At 53.9% G+C, this 20,917-nt stretch overlaps 8 protein-coding genes across 8 annotated transcripts; 3 read left to right on the top strand and 5 right to left on the bottom strand.

Annotated features, from left to right (window-relative positions):
- Positions 1–1,698: 1,698 nt before the first annotated feature.
- On the top strand, positions 1,699–2,889 carry LTHEOB_9326 (uncharacterized protein; the record flags this gene model as incomplete). Its single annotated transcript, XM_035518902.1, has 1 exon — positions 1,699–2,889. One exon carries the CDS (start codon positions 1,699–1,701, stop codon positions 2,887–2,889), a length of 1,191 nt encoding a protein of 396 aa, XP_035368931.1.
- Positions 2,890–4,179: 1,290 nt separating this feature from the next.
- On the top strand, positions 4,180–5,187 carry LTHEOB_9327 (uncharacterized protein; the record flags this gene model as incomplete). The annotated part of the gene is made up of 1 exon (XM_035518903.1): positions 4,180–5,187. The coding sequence occupies one exon, from the start codon at positions 4,180–4,182 to the stop codon at positions 5,185–5,187; it is 1,008 nt and encodes a 335-aa protein (XP_035368932.1).
- Positions 5,188–6,791: 1,604 nt separating this feature from the next.
- On the top strand, positions 6,792–7,238 carry LTHEOB_9328 (uncharacterized protein; the record flags this gene model as incomplete). The annotated part of the gene is made up of 1 exon (XM_035518904.1): positions 6,792–7,238. One exon carries the CDS (start codon positions 6,792–6,794, stop codon positions 7,236–7,238), a length of 447 nt encoding a protein of 148 aa, XP_035368933.1.
- Positions 7,239–8,549: 1,311 nt separating this feature from the next.
- On the bottom strand, positions 8,550–11,144 carry LTHEOB_9329 (uncharacterized protein; the record flags this gene model as incomplete). The annotated part of the gene is made up of 4 exons (XM_035518905.1): positions 8,550–8,585; positions 8,707–9,698; positions 9,906–10,028; positions 10,184–11,144. The coding sequence occupies 4 exons, from the start codon at positions 11,142–11,144 to the stop codon at positions 8,550–8,552; spliced, it is 2,112 nt and encodes a 703-aa protein (XP_035368934.1).
- Positions 11,145–12,356: 1,212 nt separating this feature from the next.
- Positions 12,357–13,571, bottom strand: LTHEOB_9330 (uncharacterized protein; the record flags this gene model as incomplete). Its single annotated transcript, XM_035518907.1, has 2 exons — positions 12,357–13,360; positions 13,508–13,571. 2 exons carry the CDS (start codon positions 13,569–13,571, stop codon positions 12,357–12,359), a joined length of 1,068 nt encoding a protein of 355 aa, XP_035368935.1.
- A 1,499-nt stretch (positions 13,572–15,070) lies between these two features.
- Positions 15,071–16,104, bottom strand: LTHEOB_9331 (uncharacterized protein; the record flags this gene model as incomplete). Its single annotated transcript, XM_035518908.1, has 2 exons — positions 15,071–15,861; positions 16,011–16,104. 2 exons carry the CDS (start codon positions 16,102–16,104, stop codon positions 15,071–15,073), a joined length of 885 nt encoding a protein of 294 aa, XP_035368936.1.
- A 321-nt stretch (positions 16,105–16,425) lies between these two features.
- Positions 16,426–17,952, bottom strand: LTHEOB_9332 (uncharacterized protein; the record flags this gene model as incomplete). The annotated part of the gene is made up of 3 exons (XM_035518909.1): positions 16,426–17,623; positions 17,678–17,816; positions 17,877–17,952. 3 exons carry the CDS (start codon positions 17,950–17,952, stop codon positions 16,426–16,428), a joined length of 1,413 nt encoding a protein of 470 aa, XP_035368937.1.
- Positions 17,953–18,970: 1,018 nt separating this feature from the next.
- On the bottom strand, positions 18,971–19,564 carry LTHEOB_9333 (uncharacterized protein; the record flags this gene model as incomplete). The annotated part of the gene is made up of 1 exon (XM_035518910.1): positions 18,971–19,564. The coding sequence occupies one exon, from the start codon at positions 19,562–19,564 to the stop codon at positions 18,971–18,973; it is 594 nt and encodes a 197-aa protein (XP_035368938.1).
- Positions 19,565–20,917: the final 1,353 nt, after the last annotated feature.

Below are 20,917 nucleotides of genomic sequence, written 5' to 3' on the forward strand. Positions count from 1 at the left end.
AGAAAGGCAGTATTCACCGTGCGACAAATGCGGCAGAATCCTCAGCGACGTGCTGCATACTTTGTGGAAAAAAGGCGGCGGAGTAGCAGGCGGTGAGGCTTTGGGTTATGGCAACGTGCGCGCTTTCTTGATATGGTTCTGGGCGCGCCCAGATGCCAACACCGAGCGCCAGCGCAACACTCCGCCCGAACGTCACGAAGAGCTCGCCCGGAATGAGAACGGGGTTCCCATACTCGTTCTTCTGGAAACACAGATTCGGCAGCGAGTTCCAGAGCCACCGCAAGCTCCGCGTTGAGGATGATGGGACGTACGCCAGTAGAAGAAATATGGCAGACCAATCGAGATGAATGGCAACACGCTGTTTCCGCCTTTGAAGTGGTGATTCGAGAAGGAGACTGGTACTCACAGGAATGCTCAGTTGTAGAACAATGAATGCTGATAGAGTGTTATCCCTTGTTAACACTCGAACCATTCAAGCACTTGAGTCTTGGTGTCATTCTACCACCACGCACCGTCAAAGGTAGACTTTCAGGGGAATGAGGGCTTTGCGTGGGTGTCGCTTCGTCGAAGGATCACAGTGCGGGATGCGTGAGCAGCTCTGTGACGGCAAGCGCTCCGCCCGTAGCATGGTAGTTGGCATACTTTCCCGCTTGCGCCGCTGCGACTGGCAAGGCGCATGCGTAGCGGTCAAATTGGTTCGATTTCATCCGTCTTTTCACCCGGCATATTCGGTGAAGCCACTTTCCGACAAAGCAGATGAAGCGACGGTTGCCACTCGAGTTTGGCATCTTTCCTCTTTCCTCTTCGCCGTGTTCCCGTGTTGTAGAGCGAGTCCTGAAGAGGAAATTCTCATGCGACCAATCAGAACCTCCGCACGCCGAAAATCCCCGGAGAAACGCGATTCCGACCGCTCGACCGCATGTCCCCACGACGCTATATCTATCTCCTTTGCGCTTTGCTCTCTTGCCGCATCAAATACTTCAGTTGTCGCTGGTGGGTGTCGCGTTGGGGTGGGCGTGTCGTGGTGGACCTGGACTTCGTTGCTTAAAACAGATGAATGAGCGAACAGTAGAGAGCGCATCGAAAGATACCATAGCAAGGGTTCATTGCGATGTTGTGGTGTTGGCACGCAGAGATGGAAACTTCGGGCTCTCCGTTGCTGCAGTCGCCTCCATCGCCAGCGCGCAAATCTACATTCAGTGACAGAAGGGAAGTCTTGCAGGATCTCGAGGTCTCTGGTCGCGTAGTGTAAAGTATCGAAGAAAGATGACGAGAATGCGAGTTGGATCCCAGAAGCCATGCGTTGTTCCTGCAAAACATCAGGTGTTATTCTTGGGTCAGTGTCTTCAAGCAACAGTTCTTGAGGACTTGGCAGGAAGAGGGAGGCTATTGGAGCAGCTTGGGTGTCTTGGTGCCGTGCCTGTGACTGTGGGATCATCGAGCTGCGGCGCTGGGCGGGTGGGCTAGGCGGGCAGCGCATTCACGATCAATCACCCAGTCGGGATGGCGCGTCACGCGCTTTGCTGCCAGCTCTCCCGCTCGCGCAAAAGGCCGCTCCTCCGCCCAACAACCTCACACACCCAACCTTCCTCTCCCACACCTGTTTTGCGACACGTGTACTCGAATCAGATTCAAAGTAGTAAGATATCTGACACTGACACAAGGCTCTTGCTAACCCAACTCCGGACAGCACCCATCATGTACAGGCTCCAAGCCCCCGGCGGCGGGCAGCCTCCTACCGAACAACCATGGATGGGAGCGCAACATCCTACTCAGCAACCATGGGCGGGAGCGCAACCTCCTCCTCAGCAACCATGGATGGGAGCGCAACCTTCCTATCATGCTCCCCAGCATGCTCCTACGGGACCGAGGGCCATGCGACAGTTCTACGGCCAGTACCCAAGCCAAAACAACCCACTCGGCGCATATCCGTCGCACGAAAGCTACGTTCCCTCGCCCTGGGGTGATCCTCAGCTCGGTCGAGGATACTGGAGTCCCAATAATGGATACCCTGGCTTCCCTCAGCCGACTGGTCCTTCTTACCCGTCATACCCTCTACCTGCTGATCTAAGATACCCTCCGTATCCTCCGCCTGGTCTCAACCAAGTTCATTTCCATGCCGAATACCACAGCCATGCCCAGTTCTCGGCAGACCGTGCCTCTTTCCAGCCGTCTGGCACCAGCACTGCTGCCGCCTCGTCTGGCACCGCCTACCGACCCCAGTCGGGCATGCACTACCCTAGCCAAGGCTACGTCAAGACCGACCGTCAACGCAATCCTCGTCAGCAGCAGACTGCTCATTCCGAAGGTGCCATCTCGCGGCCTATGAAACAAATGAGAAATCTTCCAGACCACCTCAGTGCTTGGCAGTTGACGAAGGACCAGCTCGAGCCGGGCCTGGTTGTGCAGACCAAGGAGAACAAGAAGGGTTGGAGCGGCCACCCTGCGATCGTGCTAGGCTGGGATAAGCGTGGAGTCGTCAAAATCATCCAGCTTACTGGATTTGGTGAGACGAACCCGCACATCAACGATCGTTTCGGGGGCATCGACAACCCTTACGTTGTCAGGAGGCTTTCGTCCGCCTATCTACTGATTGCAGACCAAGACAACAGTCCCACCCACTTCAACCTGCCCATCCTAAGACTGGAGGATGGCATGTTCATGCCCAAGAGATCATACGTCAACTGTGTCGTGGTCCTCAGGCTACACATCAACAAGCTCATGCACTTCAGCCCCAATCACCAATTTGAGCGTCGCTGCTTGACCAAGGAGAGCATTCGGATTCTACGGGAGCACCGTAAGAGTTTTTCTAGGGCGATTGAATGGCAGAGGCAACAGATCGAGTTGCGCAAACAGAAGGGGGAGTCCTACAGGCTGGTCGACTATTGAGCAGTGCACTAGTTTGGCCAGTCCAAACTGAATAACATCAACTGCATGGCCTCATGGCACATGTCTGGGCAAGAGAAGAGATTCAGGTGGACTGCTTATGTTTCCGGGGTTGTTTTTGCTTTAGGTCTAGCATGGTCCCATATGCAACAAGAGGAAACATGGTGTTTTCCCTACCTTGCAGACGATGCGTTGGGATTTACACTATTAGCAGCGGGCTTCATCATCTTCTTGGACCGACTGTTTGTTTAGTATAGGCAAATTCAACAAATCATGGCGTTCTTATCTCGTGCTTCTTCAATTCGATATCAAGTGAAACACAAGACGCCCAGAGCTGACGATGGAAGCAAACCCGAGCCAGACCAGTGACAGGCTGATTGGATGGGTCATTCCAATGGCATCTTGTTGTAGCGACATCACATGGGTTACGCACCAAGCAGGTAGTGAAGTCATGCAGGATTACTTTTGGCACGGGGCTTAGCGATTGCTCCTTTTCCCTGGCAATCTGAGAGCGGCCCCTTTGGATTTAAAGCAAAGAAAGCCCACTTGGTTAGAATCAGCAATGTATTCAAGAACAAGAACAGTATATATACCTCAAAGGATGTCTTTTCGGCGGGTGGGCTACTCAGATTGGTGCCTGAGGCCCAGAGGCATGAGAAAGTGAGTGAGAGAGACCTTTCCGTTTGCTGGCCACCCCGCCCGATGGCAGCCTTGGCCCGGACCGGAGGCATCTAACACCCGGGCTAACCAGGCAGGGCAATCACTGTGTATATTTCTTTGCCGCCGACACCAAACCCAAGCACCATACCACCCACCCGCGCCATCTTCCTACCCCAGCACCTCAAACTCTCCTCCAACCACCTTCTTCGCCAACGAACCACCCCGAATCCTACCCTCAGAATGGATAATCGCGGTATGTCGCCCCATGTCCCTATTGTTTTATGCTCTTCTGACAATGAAAACTTAGATATAGTTTCCAACCATGGCTCTGGCGCAGCCCAAAGCCAGCTGCCCCGCCAGGCACCGCCACCAAACGCTCCTACAGGTCCTCGCAGACCGACCTGCTGCCAGCTTCACAGCCTACACCCGACCTGTGGGCTTGCATGCAATGGCGTGGCCGTGCAAGCCACTTCGTCCTTGGCCTCGCCAGCGCCATCTACTCCCGCCCAGCCCCAGTATACGGCACCCATGATCTCCCAAGCTGGCGGCGGGCTGAACCAGCCAAGGGCCATGACGCCACCACGGGGTCCCAGGAACCCCCATGTCGTCCAGCGTCGTACGCCCACACAAAACATGCCGCCACCTGTCCCGACACAGCCGCGGGCAAATAACATGTACCCGCTGCCTCCCTTGGGCTACCAGCAACCAGGGTACAGCTTCGACTCTACTCCAGCCCACCTGCAACAACAGTTCCCTCTCGCAGCCCCCGTCCAGACCTACGCTCCTCCCAACTTCCAAACACCAACGACGGGACAAGCTGCCAGGCCATCAGCCACTTACCGTGTCGCAGAGCCTGACGAGGAGGAGGATTTGTCTGGCCCGCTGTCCCTTGCCGGCTTGCGGGACGTAACCTTCACGCAGCCCGCCGCCGGCGGCAGCGGCACCCCCTCCACCACCACCGACCCGTCGCTCGACCTAAGCAAGCACAGCCCGCCCAAGCCGTGGCTAGCCGACACGCGCAAGGACTCGCACGCGCGGTTCGACCTGCGACTAGACGACCTCGAGAAGGGCATGATCGTGCACCTGAAGCCCAACGCGACGTGGGGCACCGGCCGCCACCCGGGCCTGGTCATCGACTGGAAGGACGCCGGCTACGTCGAGATCCTGGTCGGCACCAGCTTCCTCGGACAGGGCATGCGCAGCAAGATGGCGCGCATCCGCGAGACGCACGAGAAGGTGCGCATCGCCAGGGAGTACCTCAAGATCTGGGACCGGACGAACGTGGACCACGAGCCGACGTACCAGAGCCTCGACTTGCCGGTGTTGAGGCTGCGGGAGGGGAAGTACCTGAAGAAGACGACGTACTTCCGCTTCGTGTATCGGTTTCACTGCGAGTTGTCTGACATTTGCAAGTACGGCGATGGCGTGAGTCTGCAGAACAAGTACGTTCTGGATGACCAGAGCTTGGAGGCGCTGTACGCCTACTTGAACCTGCGGCTGCCGATGATCAAGGAGGCCGAGGCCACGGTCCGGCGCAAGCAGAGGGCGGAGGCAAGGGAGGCAGCTAAGCAGAAGGTCCAAGATGAGATGAAGAAGAAGGTCGCCGAGGCTGCGAGAGCCCTTCAGGCGCGGACTCCGTAGGAGGCAGAGGAGGATACAGTTCTGGATGCTCCTTGAAGATGGAATTTAGCTGCACTTTTGGCCATTAGCGTTATACCCTGACCCAATAGAATTAATGCTGTTGAAAACTCATGCTCACGTCTCTGACTTGCCAATGCGGATCTTGGATGACAATGTGGGATTGACAATACATCAAGAGGGTCGTCTAACAAAGACAGGATCCTGCTGGAGACTTCTTGCTCGTGATTGACTATTCAAGACCAATCGAAAACATTCGCCCTGCTTCTTATTGTTTTCTATTTGCTAGTAACTTAACGCCCCGGTGCCGCATGCTTAAGCCTGCACCAAATTATTCCACCCATTATCCCGCACACTTCATTCACTGCTGTCTCTCTGCAAACTTTATCACACTATATAATTCTTCTTTTTGGGCCTCTAAAAGTCCTTGGATGACGTGGTTTTCAAAGTAACATCGAGCCTTTCTTTGTTCAAACGCCACAGATTTCATCATATCATGGATCTCTCCCTGTTCAACTATATACGACCATTGGGCATGTATGCAGACAATGATTGGCCAACGTAGTTTTATTGCACCCATGCAATATTTTTCGGCATTCCTAATTGCTTAGGCTCGTCTACATAGCATAATACACATCGATGTAGCTGAGCTGAATACGATTCGTTTGAGGGACAGGATTTTACACCTCACTGAACAATTTCCCCGCCAAGAATACCCTGCGTATTGTTAACACACGTTCGCGCAGTTCGGTAGCTTCAGCCAGACATATTCACAGTCCTTCTCCGGGCTTTAGTGATTATTATTAACACAAATCTCGCATTCCGACTTGTCTCAGACGCACTCAAAAGTTTCCGAAAATCCAGCACGCTATTCAACTAAACCAAGATACAGGAAAGTAACATCCCACGAGAAAACTCTCTCTCCTCCAAACAAGATGCAACACCAAGCATCCAACACTGACTCGTCAATCCCGGAGAAGCTGGACTTCTCACCGGGCGACGAATCTCTTCACACCAACATGTCCTCTCTATCGCTTGGCCCCCCCTCTAGGCCTCAGCTACCCGTTGCACGACATGCGAGGTCTGGCTTAGCGACGACTCTTCAGCTCCAAGGCCTCCGTCCCCCGACCGCTCCCCGCGCAATGAGGACGCGATCATTCGGCGGCCTGAGCATGAACACTTTCTCGCCGACCGCCGCTGCGAGCAGCGGACCACCACCCCCCGGTAGCTACCCCCCCTTCTTCCCACATTAAGTCCCCCCGCTACAACAACAACAACCCCCGCCAATACCCCCCTCCCTCCGTCACGCCATCATCATCATCATCATCATACTCACCATAATACCAGCAGCAGCAGCAGCAGCTTCTGATCAACGGCGACGTCCGGCACCGAGGCCTCCCGAAGCCTGATATGCGCACGACGCCCCAGCGATCCGGACCTGCGGGCTCGCCGTCGGCGGACCTGCAGCGTCGGGCTGATCGTGTTACGTGGATTCCGAACGGCGAGTGGCACGGCGGGCACCCGGGCATCGTGCGCGCAGCTGGGACGATAGCGGAAAGACGAGCATTATCTCGTGCACGTCGCTCGGCGGGAAGGCGCTGCACATCATGGCGGCGGCGCACGGTGATGATGAGAAGAGGGAGAAGTTTCTGCGCACCTTTTTGCTGGTCCGCAGCGGCAACACCGATAGTGCGGAGCCGCATTTGGATTTGCCCGTGCTGCACTTCAAGGATGGGAGGTCGTTGAATGGGAAGACGACGTATGCGAAGTTCGAGTTCGAGCTTGAGGTCGAGCTGCGGGGGCTGGAGAGGTGGCCCGGCAGGTACGTGGTGGAGAATATGGAGACGCTTGAGGAGTATGTGAAGGCGCGTCTTCCCATCATGCGTGAGAATGCTGAGGCTAAAGTTGCGCGAGCAGCTCAGGAGGAAGAGGAAAGGGAGGCCGCGGAGAAGGTCGAGCAGGAGAGGGCCGAACAGGCCAAGAAGGAGTTCAAGGAACGGATCATTGAGCTTCCTCGGAAGCAGAAGGAAGAGCTGGCACAAAAGAAAACCTGATGAGCACGGCAAGAATTGAGCGGAGACAAGAACAGTTCAAGCAACTGCTGCAGAGGTTAGCAAAAAGAAAAAACCGAACCGTAACCTCCCTCCCTGTGTGCCGGGCGTCCCTGCGTGCCGAGACAAATGCGAGGTACTTCTACTTCACAACGATATAAAGTCTATGCACGCACTGATAATTATTTCTGTAGCTCCTGAGTAAACTTTAATCCAAAGACACCACTTAACACCTAAAATCTTTCTTGCTCAGAAATTTGTCCACATGTGGCCATCTATGCCTACTTTCTGCACAATGTATCTTTTTCGCACGACAGGATTTCTTCGCCACAGCACCGACATTAATCTCTCATCACCTTCAAATGTTAAAGGACCTCGTCGGAGCTTTACAGTAAGATAACATCTATGTAAGCCACACCTTCTTCTCTACCAAGTCCGTGGTTGTTCGACCTGTGGCTGTCTTTAGCCTAATGTCTTCTAGCGGACACAAAATTCCCTGTGTGCAGAAACAGGAATGTCGTTACTGTCTATCCTTTCTAAAAAGGCCTTTTAGCTGCCTTAAATAAAGTCTTCTCTTCGAAATTTTGCCCGACTTTAATTCCTGATCCTGATCTATTGGCGACTGATCCGACACCGCAATAGATGCGCTACTGTTGGAGGGTGTCGCCCGTAGAACCTCTAATGCTTGGTCGAACCGACATTCTTCTTTGTTCCCAGCTTCTAGGTCGTTGGTAGGTGATTTAAAGGCATTTCCCGCTTTAGGCTTGTCTGACAATTTATTATAGAAATAAGCTAGAACCTTCTCCGATACTAACCGACTAGGATGGTCTTCTACGAGTACTTTCGCTTTTATTGCGACGATACGTTCGAGTAGTTCGACTGCCTTCTCGACCTGCCCGTTTGCTTCATATACTACGGCGAGTGTGTGCTGCGACGCTAGTCGACTAGGATGGTCTTCTGCGAGTGCTCTCGCTTTTATCGTAACGATATACTCGAGTAGCTCGACTGCCTTCTTATTCTGCCCGTTTTCTTGGTACGCTACGGCGAGTACGTGTTGCGACGCTAGTCGACTGGGATGGTCTTCTGCGAGTGCTCCCGCTTTTATCGCAACGATATACTCGAGCAGCTCGACTGCCTTCTTATTCTGCCCGTTTTCTTGGTACGCTACGGCGAGTACGTGTTGCGACGCTAGTCGACTGGGATGGTCTTCTGCGAGTGCTCCCGCTTTTATCGCAACGATATACTCGAGCAGCTTGACTGCCTTCTTATTCTGCCCGTTTTCTTGGTACGCTACGGCGAGTACGTGTTGCGACGCTAGTCGACTGGGATGGTCTTCTGCGAGTGCTCCCGCTTTAATCGCGACAACACGCTCTAGTAGCTCGACTGCCTTCTTAACCTGTCCGTTTCCATTATATGCCGTGGCGAGTACGTGCTGCGACGCTAGTCGTGAGGGATCGTCTTCTACGAGTACTTTCGCTTCTATCGCGACGACACGTTCGAGCAGCTCGGCTGCCTCTTTAACCTGCCCGTTTGCGTGATATGCTATGGCGAGTACGTGCTGTGCTAATAGCCGATCCGCGTTATCTTCCGCGAGATTTCTATCCCTCCATTCGCAAGACTCCTGTAGCCAGAGAACAGCTTCGTTTATCCTCCCATCGACTTGCAAGCACCGCCCGACCTTTAGGCAGAGCTCGCTCCTTTCCCACGTGCCTTGGCACTGTTCGTTTTTGTCTATGCGTGCCACATGTGGCAGGTAGTCGCGCCAGGTCTCGCGATTGTGCCAATCGTCTTTAGGAAAGACTTCCGAGAGGTGTTTTATTGCCGCCATGCTCGTCGCTACTGCCAGCCCGTTCTGAACAACCCATATTCCCGTTGCCAAATGGACGAGGCGATGCATATCAAATTTCTTGCCATCGTCCCGTCTCTCCAGAAACGAGTAGGCGCAGAGCGTGCCGATGGCCTCCCCTAGCCGGGCTTGGGGATGTTCTGTTGGTAAAATGGAGTACGGAATTGCTTTCCATTCGATGCATGATATGAAGGCAAGGAGATCTGCCGCTAATCTGTCGTGTTCAAGAATCTTGTTGAACGTAATCGTCCATGTCTTCGCGACTGCGTTTGCCGAATTCGGATATCGTGTCTTGTCGTCAAAATTCCGGCTTAGAACGATGACAGCATCCTCGTCTGTGCTCTTCAACAGCAACAGATAGTCGGAGATGGGAATTCTGTTTGTGTTGATATAGGCTGCCGCCTGGGTGATAGCCAATGGGAGGTATTCAAGCTCATGGAGAAGATCTATTACGATCTCATGGTTGTCAGGAGGGCTCTTTCGGAGCAGCGACTTCTCGAACAACTCTACCGCCTCCTGTCCCGTCATCTTCCATATCTCAACAACGTCGTTTCCGGCCAGACTTTGCGCTACCTCCCCATGGCGCGTAGTGAATACGGTGAGGCCATCTTCACTTTCTGGTAGGAAGGTTAGCAAGCCCTCTGTTTGCTCAAAACCACGAAGTAGATCCAGGTCGTCGGCGTTATCGACGATCAGCAACCATTTGCCCGCTTTATTTCCACATAGCCACCGCTGTACTAGTTTCTTAACGTCATCTTTGCTTTCCTGTCGTATTCCTAGCGCTGTTGCCATCTCCATGCAACTGCGCTCAAAAGTCTCCATACTCGACGCCTGGACCCAGAAGACGGAGAACTCCGGGTGGTCTTCCTTGACAGCGTATGCAAATTGCAGCGCAACTTGTGTCTTGCCAACACCACCGAGACCGCTGATAGCCACCGTCTGGCAATCTTGATTTACGAGTAGCTTTTGTTTCAGCATCTCAAGCTCTGAACTTCGGCCGACAAACCGGCGATTTCGTAGAAAGGGGAGGTAGAAAGTACGCATTTGCTCTAGGGCGTGTAAGCCTCATCTCTCTGTATAGAGCTATAGTAGCTACACTAACCTCGTGTTGCCTGATCGACCGTCTGTATCTGCTTTACATCTTCCGCCGGTATTACCAACAGCAACTCTTTTGCGTATGCCGCCGCTGTTCCAGCCGCGTACGGCTGCCATTCTTTGTTCTTGTGCGAGTCGGCGTAGTCGCAGATTCCACGGATCACCAGGCACGGGAAATTGTTCATCAGGCCCGCCGCCTCCATCTCGAAGCACATGACGCCGCCAAATTCAGAGCTGATCTGATCTCTTGTAGCGCCGTCCCTCATCACCTGGTTTCCCGATGCGATGGTGCCGTAATGAGGTTCAGGTCTGTCCACGGCTCTTTTGTTCCGATGCAGCTTCCGTGTGTCGTCACAGAGCATACAGCTATTCCCTCCTCCAACATGGTTGTAGCCTCCGTCGAACAGTACATCGTCGCGGATCTGGTCGCGGCTGAACTGGGGTAGCTTGCTGAGTTTTAGCATGTGTAGCCATGGATCGCTCTTAGCTCGACCGTATCTCGCTTGTAGCTTCGTGAGGGCGCTAAGGAGGATTGGCGGAGGAGTATTCAAGAAGCCGGTTCTCTCGAAACCGCTCGGCGTCGACTTTCCAAAGTCGTATTGGATGACACCACCATGGCCCTTGGCTGGCTGGCTGACAACAACATCCCCTAGTCGAATATCTGTTCCTGAGCTAGGGACGCCGCCTCCAATCCCAACCATGAGTCCGAATCGAATTGCGCGGAAGGTGGACTTCATCTGCATAGCAACCGCCGCCGCCGAGTTGGTGCCGGTTTGCCCTGCGGGTAGACAGGCAATGACAACGTTATGCTCGCCGATGCTTCCGAGAGTGTAGATGTTGCTGTCATTGCCGTCCGGAGGGAGGTCATCATGCTCCTCATCGAGCATCTCTTGTGCCGCTATGAGTTCGATGGGTAAAGCGCAGACCCATCCTACCGTATAGGCGTCGCGGTTGAGCCGGTGCGCCATGTTGGCTAGGTGTCACTCAAAGCGTCAAAGAGTTGGTCCAGAGGTTTCGACTGAAGGTGGATGAGAACTGGCGCCGAAGGCGAAGGGGGTTTCATCAGCCTTGCTACCCCACTCAGCCTCGCAGCGCTTACACCACAGTTGTTATCTCTCAGCCTTGCGCTAACGCACATCTAAATAGATGAGGAAGGCAATACCGATGCAACACAGCTGCACGGGTAAGAAGTCCGCCCGGAAATACGGGAATCGGGCGCAACCTTGATATGCCCGCGTCAGCTCAGCTCTTGGCATGCAGGCTTTGGGCAGTGGGCTGGAAAGTTGCTGTCTGCTGACATGCATTAGCGCCTTCGCATTAGGAGTGTCGGCTGCGATTGGTAGATGAAGCACTCAATTCATCCTGAAATCCGAAAGTTTTCCTGCATCCGGGACGCAGTAGGGAGGGATGAAGTTCGAGCGCTTCTCCGTGCTACGAAAGGATCAGCCGAAAGCACAGCAAAGATCGCGGTAATTTTGGTATCATAGTGAAGGGGTTAGGGGAGAGATAGTTGAACAAATCTACGTTAACGGTAAATCTATAGACTCTGGAGGGAAGACTCAATATGCTGATTAGTTGAATTTATTTCGGCACGGTTGGGTTTTGCCACGCAGGGAGGGAGGTTACATTAGAGCATCAATATATGTCATTTTTAAAGTCACTTGCAGACGTTTTTTAGCGGTGTGTGCATGTAAAATAAAGGATGTTGCAGCCCAATCTTATCATCGATAATGAATTTTACCTACACATTGTGCTCAAAGGTTTTCGTCACGTTGACATTGTTCAAAGACATAACCGTGAACAACAACATCTCTCCCTCAAACTAGTAACAACAGCGGCGATAGTCACTGAGCAAGGGTTGTCGTCTCTACAGTAACAGACATTTGTAATACCACTATTCACTTGTATCTTGAAGCAGTGCATCCAAAAAGCCGAGGTACCATCTAGTGCATCAAATCCCCACGTGGACACGCCCCTTTCGCCGTAAAAGTACCACTCGAACCCAGGACAGCCCAGGCTCTGGTATCTCTTACTATCAGTAGGACACCCTAGCCTCTTGGACGGTAGCTGCTGAAGGCCGCCAAAATGCCGCTACTGCCACTCGCGAGGCGAGAAAGGGTTTCGCAGGTGCTGGAGGAATGAAGGAAGGCGGCGTAGTCGTTAAGGGTGTGTCTGGGACCTCAAACGGCTTCAATGCGGGCCTCAGGAGGAATCTCCTGCGTAGGCTTAAAGCCTTCACGCATCTTGAAGTACCTCCACTTCTTCAAACCCTCATGGTCCGACGCCTTCCACGGAACCTGTTCCAAGCCAGCCAGGTACCAAAGCTGCTCTTCCAAGTTCTGCGCCGAACCCCTTGCCAAGAAGACGGACTCCCTCGTCCCCTGCCTGAAGTACTTGGAGCACTCGTTCCGGAAGTCGGCGAAGGGGATGAAACGCACCGAGCGGCCGTCAATCATGGTGTTGTGGGCAAAAGCAACGGGGCCGTTCGTGCGCAGCATGAGGCGGTCAAAATCGACGTCGCCCACGGGCTCAGGAGCGCCGAATATGGGGAAGAAGGACTTCTTATAAAGCAACAAGTCCTGGGCGCGATCGAACTTCTCGTCCGCACCCTTGCCGCCCCAGCTCGTCGTGCCGACCACACCCACCTCTCCATCCCATGTGCCGACTATGACGCCTGGGTGTCCGCGCCAGCCCTGGTCCAGGTTTAGGTTTGGCAGGCCTTGTAGTGGCTCGATGTTGACGAACCGGAAGGGCTTGATGTCGTCAGGTTGCAGGCGCTTGAAGTCTGGGATGAAGCGCGGCCTGGTGCGGAGCTGCAGAGAGCGAGTTGTTGACGATGACGACTCCTGAAGCGGGCTCGAGGACGGCAGAGACTGCGCCGGGACGACTCTTGCGGTGGACTCCTCGCGGGCCTTCTGGATCCAGGCTGCTCCGCGTCCGCCCGTCCAAGCTGGCCTGGCTGGCGGTGGCGCCTCGGCGGGCTGGGGCTGCGGCTTAGCCGGCAGACCTGGCCTGGTCAGAGCCACCCGTTCGACCTTCTTCCTGACTTTCTTCTCCCGGTTGCCCTCGACAGTGGACATGTTCTGCACCTGTTGAGACGCGGCGAAGAGCGTGGGTGCTTGGCGATAGACATCGGGACCCGGCCTGAACTGCTGGCTTGGTGTTGAGTGGCCGGTTCGGGAAACTGGAGTGACAGAAAGTGTTAGACGGAAGGCTCATTAATAAATAGTATATACACTGCGACACTTGCCTTGCGTGGACACAGCTGCACGAGTTGGCGGAGTCACGGGCAGAGGAATCTGAGAGGGAGAGGTGGGTCGCGCCGGCTGACGGGGTGTCTGAAGAGCTGGCTGGCTGGTATCCCTTCTGTGGTTGTCAGCGTCGCGTCCGGGCATGCTGTTGATTGAGTAAGGTTGCAAGAATAGTTGGAGGAGCTGAAGATGACGAGGACGAAGCTGAGGAAGCCAGAAGAGATTGGCTACTATTCGAGCTGCTCGCGAATATGTCCGGCTGAGGTGCTCGAACAAGGCAGCTGCACCTAGACAGCGGCGGAAAACAATGCTGCAGGGCATGCAGGTCGGGCTAACCCAAAATGGAAATTTCACCCATCAACATTCACCTTTTCTTTCAACAACGATCAACCCAAGTGGGAAAGTGATATTAGATCTATATGTAAGGCCTCTGATGAAGCATCTGAATTGTGAGTCTTGAAGGCGTTATATACAACAAGAATGCGACCAGATTTGGGTCCAGCGGAAGGGCTGTATCTCAGAGAACGCGACACAAGATACAATAATAAGTATATTCTGAAGCAATCAAAATGATCATCCGATAGAAGCAGCATATGACAGATCACCAGAGGGTTGGACATGTCTGCAAACAACCGTGTCACTCATGCTGTTCCTATAAGCTTGTACGCAATTCAATCACCGCACAAGCCAAAGAGAGTACGCGCATGTACAGAAAGTGACTGACTGCTGTTCCTTTAGACCTTTTGGAGCGTTGTGCTTTTGCGCATGCTGCCGTAGGCTACAAACAAACACTTGGATGGACGGACAAGGGCAAACAAATGAACCACTCGCTCTCCAAACAAAGCTTGCTGGTATGTGTGTTTGGGCTTTTCTCTATGCATATGATAGCGGCCACGAGGCTGGCGATAGTATGTAAGTGTCTGCAGTCGTGCGTAGGAGAGGGGGGACCTGGGAAAAAAGAAAAGGAGAAACCGGATGCGGGAGAAAGAGAGCAAAACAAATGACACTACCCGGGAGTTTAACCCTGACATTCATATAGTAATCGAAGACTTACCTGTGTATTCTCTAAGTAGTAAGTGGCCGTGTGAGTGTACGAATTGCGGGCGGCGGTTGGTTGTTGGCATTAGTTGTAGCAACAAGCTATTCCCGCATTAAGCATTGCGAATTTAGCAGATGATAGACATTTTACCAAGTTTGCATTTAATTATGTAGTCAGAGAGTATGATACGGCATTGATATAGGCTTCGAGACACCAGATGGGTGTTCAGGCTTCCATGAAAGCAGTGTCGCCCAGTTCAATAATGCTGAGGAACCCTCAGTATTTATCCTAAGCGATGTGGGAACGGAAGCAGACAACATGAGTAGTAATTCTGAGATACTTTAGCCAAGTGGCCAATCACCTGCAAGCTCACGGTCATGGATTCCTTAGATGTTTCCTCCGATTCGGCATTAGCTACACTCATACCATGATGGGCGGTTGTTTCCACTATTTAACAACAGGTGGACCATCACAGTGAGATTCCAGGCCTCTGAAATTTGGTCCAATCTTCCCAGTCTCTGGCTGTGCAGTAATACCTCGTCACTGAGCAATAATACCCCCACACGTATTCCTCAAACCCCCCATGAACCCGCCAGCTCCACACTCAAGCATACCTCCCATTAGCCAAATCCAGCCTCAACGCCTCGACATCCGCCCTCCTAACCCTGGGCGTCAAGAAAACCCCCCCACTCCTCAACCTCCTCAACTCAGAAAAGTGCACGCACTCCATCGACCCCCTCCTCACATCCACATACGTCGTCTTAACCAACCAGCCCTCCTCCAACCTCAGCACGGGATAACTATTATGCGGCGGCGTCCCGGCGGCGTCCTCGACCAGCACGAAGCCGGCGAGGAACCTGTCTCTATCTTCCTGCGTCTCGAACTCGGCGACCTTGGCCGCGATGGCGCCGGGCCGGTCCTGGAACGATGTCGCCTTCAGGCAGTTGGCGTAGCCCGTCGCCGGGTGGAAGGATAGCACCAGCACCGGGTGCCGCGACCAGCTGGCTCCGTTCCAGGGCAGGTGCGCGAGGAGCCCCGGCACGATGTCGCGGATGGAGAGCTTGTCGGCGTGGAACTCCGGGAAGGCGGGGCGCGCGTCGTCGCTGTCGCTGTTGCGGGGGATGAGGCGCTGGGACGGCGGGAGCGGGATGACGCCGTTGCTTGGGAGTTGGCTTGGGACCTGGCTTGCAGGGAGTTGTTGGTTGTGGGGAGGGACGATGGTGGATGGACGCGCGGGGAGAGAGGCGGGCCGCGGGATGCTGGCGATGGCGGTTTGGCTGGGGATTGTAGAGATTGTGCGCGGCGGCAGCGCTGGCAGTGGCATGAATGCCGCGGTCGAAGTGGTGGAGATGTAGGCGGTGGTGCGTGGGCGCTTGGGAAGGGACTGGCTGGGCTCTGGAGACGCGTTGGTATGGCCGGGAATTGGAAACGTCGGCGGCGCCGGTGGATTGCTGTCTCTGTACAGCGTCAAACCGGGAAGTCTTTGTAAGGAGCATGCGGGCTTACGCTGTGAGGAGATTCTGGAGCATTAGATAGCAACGTACCCAAAATACTGGGGCTGAGCCGCGGGTTCTGGAACTTACCTTGAGTGGAATCTTCAACCTCTGGCGGCGTCTTTCGCTTGTCAGGGCGCTCCATGGTGAATATCGGGGAATGGGTATCGGATCGGATGAGGAGGAAGCGAAAGTGGGCTCGAAGGAAGGGAAGGTTAGTTCGCAGCGCTGGCGACTAAGGCTAATTGAAAGGCGATGTCGTCGGCAAAGTGCTGCTTGTTGTCCGTGGGTTGGTGCGAGCTGGAGAGGCGCGGTCGGAAAACGCGCTGTGGACGCGAGTGGCAATCACTGAACGGCAAACATCGAACGTCTGAGACAAGCATAGAATTTTCGGTCTAGCTAGCAGGTACGCCTTTTCACGCACTCTCCAATCGCAATTTCTATCTATAGTATAGCGAGCGACCACCTACTCGCCATCAGCCTCGTTCTCGGAGTCCTCGTAGACATCGCCGACGTCCACATCGGCCGATCCGTCCATCTGCCACCTCTGTCTCTTCTTCCTCTCCTCCGCCGCCCTGTACTCCTCGTCCTTCTCCAAGTACCACTCTGAGTACTCTTCCAGCTGCCTCATCTGGTCCTCCGGCAAGTAGATGTCTGGGAAGACGCCGTATCTCGAGTACTTCGAGAAGTAGTCAATGTGCAGCTCTGACTCTCCGTGGATGTCAACATAACTGCCCCTCTCCGGCATTTTCTCTCCATTGGCAAGCTTCAGAAGGGGAGTGCCATGATGCGGCTTGGTCACGCCGTCATCCACAAGCAACCACTGCTTCTCGTGCCAGCGCTTCTGCGACTGGTTCACGTACTCGCCGTACTTGTTCAAGAAGCCGCCAATGCCCTTGAATGACGACTTCTTGAAGAACCGGATCTGCTTCGTCGCATGGTCAATGGAGCGGACTATAGCAGGGTGGTTGCTATAGTCGATGCCGGAGAGTTCATCGATGAAGATGATCTTGCCACGGTAGCAGTCAGAGATGTGGAGGCGGAAAGCCTCGTTGCGACGTGTTCGGGGAGGAGGGAGGACGTTGCTGCTAGGCTTTTGCTGGCCGGTCTCTTGAGGGGCGGCACTGCTCACGTCGTAGTCCGTGAAGGGCACGAACTTTGGACGACCGCCACTGCCACCGCGACCACCAGCACCGCCCTTGGGCTGGTCTTCAATCGAGTAAGAAGCCATCCTGGCGCTAAGCTCAGCCTCAGCATCAAGCTGCTGGCGGTGACGAGCTTGCTGCGGCTGGCGTTGGGGCTGACTACCCAGCGACGGGAAGTCATCCTCACCAAACGGCTTAGATGAAGACCTGGTGCCGCGGCCAGCAGCGGCGGGGCGAGCAGCATGTGTAGAACGAGATGGAAGAGAGGTTGCCGGTGGCGGACGGGCAGGCGGCAGGCCAGGCTGGTGGCGAGGTGTAGGAGACGGGAATCGAGCAGGGCCGGGGTGGCTAGCTGCTGATCCAGGGTGCTGCTGACTGGACGGCGGACGATGAGGCTGGACAGCGAAACCAGGCTGATGATGTCCAGGAGGGGGCGGGTTGGGCGAGTGTGAGTAAGGCGGCATGGGAGCACTGCGACCCTGGTATCCACCCCGTCCAGTGGGGTAGCCACGTCCATAACTAGTTGTGGGGTTAGCAATGCGACCCAATTGACAGCAGTACTGATATACATACACAGGGGCCTGGTTATATACAGGCGTGTTGTAGGGCTGGGCCTGATTTGCCATACCAGACGCATTCATGCTGGTTTGCGGGCCCCTGTAGTTGGGGTTGAATAGAGAGGAAGAGAAGGCAGAGCCGCGCTGATTCATCTCTGGCAGTGAAGTGTTAACGGAATATCTTGGAGTGAGCATGAGATTGGGAATCGTCTTACGGTGGGGTGCACCCTGGGCAGACTCATCATTGCCAGGGTTGCGCTCGTTCTGGTTGTGGCTGTTCTGGCCAGACATGGTGCCTATCTGGTCACTTGGTTTAAGAGTGGTCTGGGTTTGTATATTAAATGGCATCATGATCAATGAGGCGCCGGAGGGCTTACAAGAGAGGGTATGAAGCGAAGGGACTGTGCGAAGCTGGTATGGAGGTCGTGCGGTAGGGTGAACAGAAAGCTTCTTGCGCTGGATAGATGATGGGAGGGTGTAAGGTTTTAGTCGGGGCCAGGCTGGCGGCGTCTTAAATAGCCGGGGTGGTCGGCGCCAGGCAAGTGCAGCTGATAACACAAGCAGGCATGGCCACCGTGCGTGCCATACGCACCGCGCATCTTCCATAAGTGTGCCACGCGCTTGCTCACTCGCAGTGCTGTTTTGGTTTCCACTGCTGAAAAAAGAAGTCACCCACGCTTGGGCCTTCGGGATTGCCCGTGGTCCGCCGCAGCATGACTGGTCTTTGCAATCGCTCCAACAAGAAAGTCATGGAACGCCACCGTTCCTGGGGCAATCGGATGCCACGCCAAAGGCTGGCCATGTGCTCACGGGGAAGCTAGATTCAAACCACATCGCATGATTATTGAACAAATAGCACGCTTGCGTACACGAGGTAAAGGGAAAGCATCGAATTTGCGTCTCTGTAGCCTGTAATCTGTGGCAAAATCTGGTTTTCATACTATTCTTCATCTTGTGGACCAGTGATTCAATTTGTTCTCATTGCAGTTTGATGCCTGTTTCTGATCTTTGTGGTTTGTTTTTGCACCTGCTTCTTTGACACTGTTGTTTAGTAGAGCCAGGCTTTGGCGCGTGTGTTTTAGCCTTGGGTTATTCCGACCTGCCGTCGCAGTGCACCATGAGAGTCTGCCCCCATCAGCTGACGCATGCTGTATTTCTTGGAAATATGACAATCATGACGGCATAGAAAGTATCACGGATTGTTGCTTCAATGTCTCGATTTGTCTTGATAGGTGCGAGTGTAGTCGCTTTACAGGAAACCTAACTAAGCAACATATTGACTATCCTTTGCAATGTCAGGATCATTGACCTAATTCCTAATCCTTCCAGAACCCTCCTTCTGATAGTCCTTGAAACCATCCCACGAACCATCATACTGCTTCAGGCGGCCAGCCTCCTCCGAGGGAAACAGACTGTTTCCCTGATAGCGAACATGCGTCTTGAGAATTTTCATCTGATCCAACGGCAGCCGCACTTCGTTCAACGCATGACCAACAGACTCTGCGCAGACCCTGTCAAACGACAGCTCCCTGACTTCTGCCGTGTTCACCCAGCAGCTCTTAGCCATCTGGCCTCCCTGCAGGCGGACCACCGGCGTTCCAAGATGAGCTCTAGTGACCGACGTCTGGTTGCTTATGAGTATGAAGTTGCGCATATCATGCTCCCGCTGTGCCTGGCTCTTGTAGTAAAGACTGTTATACCTGTTCTCCAACCCGCCAGCTTCAGTGAACGAGTAGACGGTGAAGACTCGAACGCGGCGCGAGGTCATATTCACGCCTGTGACGATTGCAGGACGATCGGTCCAGTTCTGTCCCTCGATCCTGTCAATGTGTATGACCTTTCCAAAGTACACCTTGTTGAAGTCAAGGTCAAAAGGTTCACGATGAGTGAACCCGGGGCGCATGTTGAACCAGCAAGACTCTGGATGACCGTGAGGGTGAGTAGTGGGAGAGAGTTTGTGTTTTGTAGAAGTCCCATGGGTGTGGACTCCTTGGCTGTCATGAATTTGCGGATATACTTCTTGCTGGAGGCCGAGTGTGGTGTGGTCCTCGGTGGTTTCTCTGCGACTAGGAGTAGGACGGATACCAGGACTAATAATTGGATGTTTGGGTACGACATGATTCTCAGGTCGCGGGGCTTGGGGACCTGAAGAAGCCCACAAAACGTCGTCAGAAACTCCAGGCTCGGCACTTTGCAGGTCTAGCTCCAACTTTGCAGTGGAGACCCTTCCATCGAGTAGGTGCTGCTGCGATGCCGTCTTGTGGTCTGTCCAATCGATGGGAGCGCGTTGAACAATATTCGTGACGCCATTATATGAGACGAATGGCCTCTCCGCACCAACAGCTTCTTCGTTTTGCAGGGGTCGCTGTTCCGAAACGTGGATATTGCTATATATATTCGCAAGTTGGCGGCCTTTGGACGACTCTGCTGGTGCTAAGATCCGTAAGCGCAAATGCTTACGACCATGATCAAAGAAGCAGTGTAATCATACCAGCTGAAGAGTTGTTCATGTCGACCAAAGGGTTCTGGCATGAACCGGAGGAAGTCAGGCGAGTCGGTTGACAGCCAAGATCAGATTGCTGTCGGGTGGTCATGGTGACTCTGACACAAAAGTGTCCTTGCACGGGTTTGCAAGGACAGATTCCTGGGGTGGTGTCGGGGTGGAAGATTTGCCGCAGGACCTGGAGGCGCTGCCAGAAAAGCGGCTACAGCGCGAAGTCCGGGCGCGCGGACACGTTCAGATGACGTTGTTATAACACATCCCGCAGTCCTCGGGTGCGCCATCCCAACAACTTTGGTGGTTGGCGCAGATGTGTGACTTCTTTACCCTCACGATCCCAGCACATGAAGGGAGGGCTGTGATGCATGCCATGCATCTTCGCGATATTTCATAATCGCTCTTCCCTTTGAGCGTCGGAATATAACGTAGCAGAGAGGAATATATCTTGAGAGAAGCAGTGCTACCGTGAAATGAAGGCACTCAGTCATGGTGGATCCCGCTCAAGCGCAACATCATATTGACCAATTTTCGGAGATATATACTAGACGACAGTTTCTCCTTCATTTACTAGGCCCATAGACTCTATTTAATGCATTCCAACCCCAAGAAGAGTGTTGTTTGGCAAGCCCGACAACATACGCCCTTGTTTTCAGATCGAGAAGACAATGATAGTGAACAAGTCGTGGAAACTTGGCTTGGCAGAGATCAAATCTTCAGTTTGTTCTCTAGCGCGAAGCAAAGACTGCTGTCAAGTGT

Source organism: Lasiodiplodia theobromae, assembly GCF_012971845.1.
Source record: "Lasiodiplodia theobromae strain AM2As chromosome Unknown scaffold_31, whole genome shotgun sequence".
NCBI classification, from domain to species: domain Eukaryota; kingdom Fungi; phylum Ascomycota; class Dothideomycetes; order Botryosphaeriales; family Botryosphaeriaceae; genus Lasiodiplodia; species Lasiodiplodia theobromae.